The sequence below is a fragment of the Habropoda laboriosa genome, unplaced genomic scaffold, assembly GCF_001263275.1.
Source record: "Habropoda laboriosa isolate 0110345459 unplaced genomic scaffold, ASM126327v1 scaffold212, whole genome shotgun sequence".
NCBI classification, from domain to species: Eukaryota; Metazoa; Arthropoda; class Insecta; order Hymenoptera; family Apidae; genus Habropoda; species Habropoda laboriosa.
Genome location: NW_017100509.1, coordinates 3,499,316 through 3,503,254, shown reverse-complemented (window position 1 = coordinate 3,503,254; position 3,939 = coordinate 3,499,316). Strand labels below are relative to the sequence as shown.

General features: G+C 30.4%; 1 protein-coding gene across 1 annotated transcript in view; it reads right to left on the bottom strand.

Annotated features, from left to right (window-relative positions):
* The window catches only part of LOC108576230 (nuclear valosin-containing protein-like), a 4,670-nt gene that overhangs the window by 359 nt on the left and 372 nt on the right, over positions 1–3,939 (bottom strand). Inside the window, exons 2-10 of the mRNA XM_017939184.1 lie at positions 3,026–3,247; positions 2,707–2,961; positions 2,226–2,561; positions 1,936–2,155; positions 1,571–1,853; positions 1,031–1,490; positions 734–901; positions 336–662; positions 30–254 (exon numbers count right to left, since the gene is read on the bottom strand). Coding sequence (XP_017794673.1) covers positions 30–254; positions 336–662; positions 734–901; positions 1,031–1,490; positions 1,571–1,853; positions 1,936–2,155; positions 2,226–2,561; positions 2,707–2,961; positions 3,026–3,247 — 2,496 coding nt within the window. The remainder of the gene's footprint in view (positions 1–29; positions 255–335; positions 663–733; positions 902–1,030; positions 1,491–1,570; positions 1,854–1,935; positions 2,156–2,225; positions 2,562–2,706; positions 2,962–3,025; positions 3,248–3,939) is intronic.

Genomic DNA, 3,939 nt, shown 5'->3' with positions numbered 1-3,939 from the left:
GTTACTTTTTAATAAAAAAAAAAGTTTACCTTCTCTTGTACGGACGGCCTTATTTTGTCAAACGCAATTAAGATATGCCGCATAGAAATTTCTGGTTGTCCTGAATAATGCATATCCATTAACTCTCTTAATGCTTCAATTCCAGCTTCTCTAATTAAAGCTGCCAAATCGGCTCCACTATAACCATCGCATTTACTATTATATCCTATTTCTTCAAGATTTACATCCGCAGCTAATTTAGGTTTAGTTGCATTCTATAAATATAAATTCGCTTTTAAAAGGATAAAATTCTTTGGAAACGTTGCTTTGCTGGTAACTATATATGAATACAAGACCTTCGTTAATGCTCTTAAAATATCAGCACGATCTGCTGTAGTAGGCAGATCAACATACAAAATTTTATCTAATCTTCCAGGTCTCAATACTGCTGGATCGATAATGTCGGGTCGATTGCTTGCAGCCATTAAAAATACCCCTTGACGTCCTTCTACCCCATCCATTTCAGTAAGCATTTGATTTACAACACGTGAAGTGGCTGAATTATCACCTTCTGATCGTCTAGGACACAGTGCATCCAATTCGTCAAAAAATATAACACATGGAGCAGAATTTCTAGCTCTAATGAAACATTGCCGAACTGCTTTTTCACTTTCTCCAACATACTGAGATAATGAAAAACAAATTAATAATTATATTTTATCTTAATATTTATTTTAATGATTAAAATTATTACCATATTTAAAAGTTCTGGTCCTTTAACAGAAATAAAGTTAATACCAGCTTCATTTGCAATAGCTTTAGCTAATAATGTTTTCCCACAACCAGGTGGACCACATAATAATACTCCAGTAGATGCTGTTAATCCTAGCGCTGTAAAATGTTCGGAATGTCGAACTGGAGCCTGGAATATTAAACAAAAAAAAAAAAAAGAGAGAGAGAGGGAGAAAGCAAAGGGAAAATACTTGGTATATTTCAAATGTGTACTAAATTATTCAAATTTTTTAAATTATATAAATACAAATATACTTACGAGTATAGCCATTTGTAATTCTTCTCTAATATCTCGTAGAGAACCGATATCGTCCCATGTAACGTCAGGTACTGTTGCAAAGCCTTCTCTTTTAGCTGATGGCTGAATAATACGAAGAGCAGTTTCGAAATCACTATGTTCAATACATAAATTTGATAATCGTTCTGAAGGAAGTGGCGGGTCATTACGTAACCAAGTAAGTAACCCTGTTAAATCTGGAGATCTTGAATTTTCTTGTATTATATCCATTTCTAATGTTGCTTGTGGACTTTCTGGATTGCTTGTCTTATTTAATTTAGGAACATTATTTTGATCTGAGGTAGATGGTTCAATAGTCACTTCTTCAACTAAATTATCAGAATTTTCAAAACTTTGTATTTCTTTTTCAGCGTCAGTATTAGCTTTTGTTATTTCTGACGATTTATTGTCTTGTACCGACCTGTTTAAGTCTTCAAGTATCCTAATAGAAATATAAAGAAGCATAATTGATTATATTAAAAACTGATTCTTAAAATACTTAGTAAATGTTTGAATAATTACCTGTCCACAGCTGCCATGGCTGCTTCTCTAATTAATGCAACCAAATCGGCACCAACAAAACCTGGTGTAAGTGAAGCTATTGTAGATAAACTGACATTTGGAGCAAGAGCTACTTTTTCTGTGTGTACAGCTAAAATGTTTGCCCTTGCATCCCTATCTGGTATTCCCAGACACACTTCATGATCAAATCGACCAGCTCTTCTTAATGCTGGATCTAATGAATCAGGTCGATTTGTTGCTCCAAGTACTAACACTCTAATACCATTTTCCTTCAAACTTAGATCTGTTCAATATCAAATATTTGCTATGTAAAAGTTAATTTTAATGTTAGTATAATTTATTGCAAGTTTATAATAATAATTTACCATCCAAACATGATAATAGCTGTGCAACAATTCTTCTTTCCATTTCTCTTTGAGCTGTAGCTCTATGTGGTGCTACAGCATCAATTTCATCCAAGAAAATTACACAAGGTGCAATTGCAAGTGCTTGTTCAAATAATTCTCGAATCCTTTCTTCACTTTCACCTGATACTCCTGCCACTAATTCAGGTGCTGCTACTTTTAACATGGGTATTCCTAATTCCTAATTTTGAAAATTACAAAATGTATAAACAAATAGAGAATAAAACACTGTTTTACAAACAATATCTTACTCCTGCAATAGCATGTGCTAATAAAGTCTTCCCACATCCAGGTGGACCATGAAGTAAAAATCCTCTTGGTGGTGATATACCAAGCTGTTTAAAAATTTCTGGGTGCTTCATATGTGCAAGCAATTTACATACAAGTTTTAAAACTTTATCATTTCCTCCTATGTCTGTAAATGTGATCTTTGGTTCAGAAATAGGTACTCCCTTGGTTTTCTTCATAGATATTAATTGACTGTTATCATCTTTTTCACGCTGTCTTTTTCTAGTAGATTGTTTCACTGCTGTTGTTGTAGTTATTGTTGTTCCTGCTGTTGTAGTTTGTTGTATTTCTTTTGCAGGCTATAAAAATTAAATTAGGTAAAGCAACATCTATAGTATCACTATTTTAATATATATTTCATATTGAAATACATTTAAAACAAATGATATTAAATAATAATGAATTTAAGAAATTTAATAGAAATAAGAAAAGCTTAAGAATTACTATTTTCAGTTGTTCAACTTCTTTAGCAGGTAGAGGCTTTTCTATACATGAAGATGGACCTGGTTTTTGTTGTAAATTTTTTTCTGTAATCTCAGGTTCAGGTGCTTTATTAGAATTCGATTCCAATTTGCTGACATCATCATCACTGCTGATATCAATAAGTTCTTTATCACTAGAATTTCCATTTTGTTTATTCTGTGATCTTTTATACATTTTTAATAGCAAACCATCCAACATGGTATTTTGTGGATTTGACTAAAACATATATTTTCTTCAAAATTTATTATATATAACATTTAAATAGTGTATATATAAATACCTCAACATCAACTTCTTCTTCTTCATCTTCATCATCATATGCAGACCACTCACGAGAACAATATTTCTTTGCAAACATTTCTGTGAGTTCATCATATGCTTTGCGTACTAAAGCCCTAAAGGGACCTCGTTTTTTAATACGATAATCTCTATATTTTCTTTGTAAAGCATCTGCCATTTCATTAACATCAATGTAGACTTTATTCTCATTTTCATGCATATACTAAACAATAAAAAAAATGATTATTAACAAGCACAATTGTTAATATAGACTATATTCATAATGATAGTTCATATTTATCAGAAATATCTGATTCCATAAAGCTCTACAATTGGTCATTAATAACTATATTAACCTCTTGCTTTATGATTTTTTTATTGACTATGCAGATATTGATATATCAGACAAGAAAAGTTTAACTATTATGCATTATTTTCATTTGATAATCCTTAGTTTCATAAATTAAAGTTAAAGTTACAATTAAACTTAATTAATCTGTGTTACTAATAAAACTGTTTTTGTTGCATTGTAAGGCAAGAAGCTAATTAAATTTTTCTGTAAAATTATTAGTACTTTCTATGAATAAAAATGAAAAAACAATGTTAAACATAGGTATGAAAACACTTTATTAAAAAGTTATAACAAAAATACTAGATATAAAGGCAATGGCAAGATCATTGTTCATACATCATGATATAAGTGTAAAGTGGCGATGTCATTTTAAAATGCTGTCCTCTGTATGTAATACAAGATTAACATCGTTGATATACTGAATATAACATTCTACATATTTCAATTGAATCTTTCTAAATATTCTTTTTTCTTCTTTATTCTTATATCAATAATGTATCAACAATAAATTCACTATTTAAATCCACTATCTTCATATTTAATTACTTTCTTTACAGCTATTT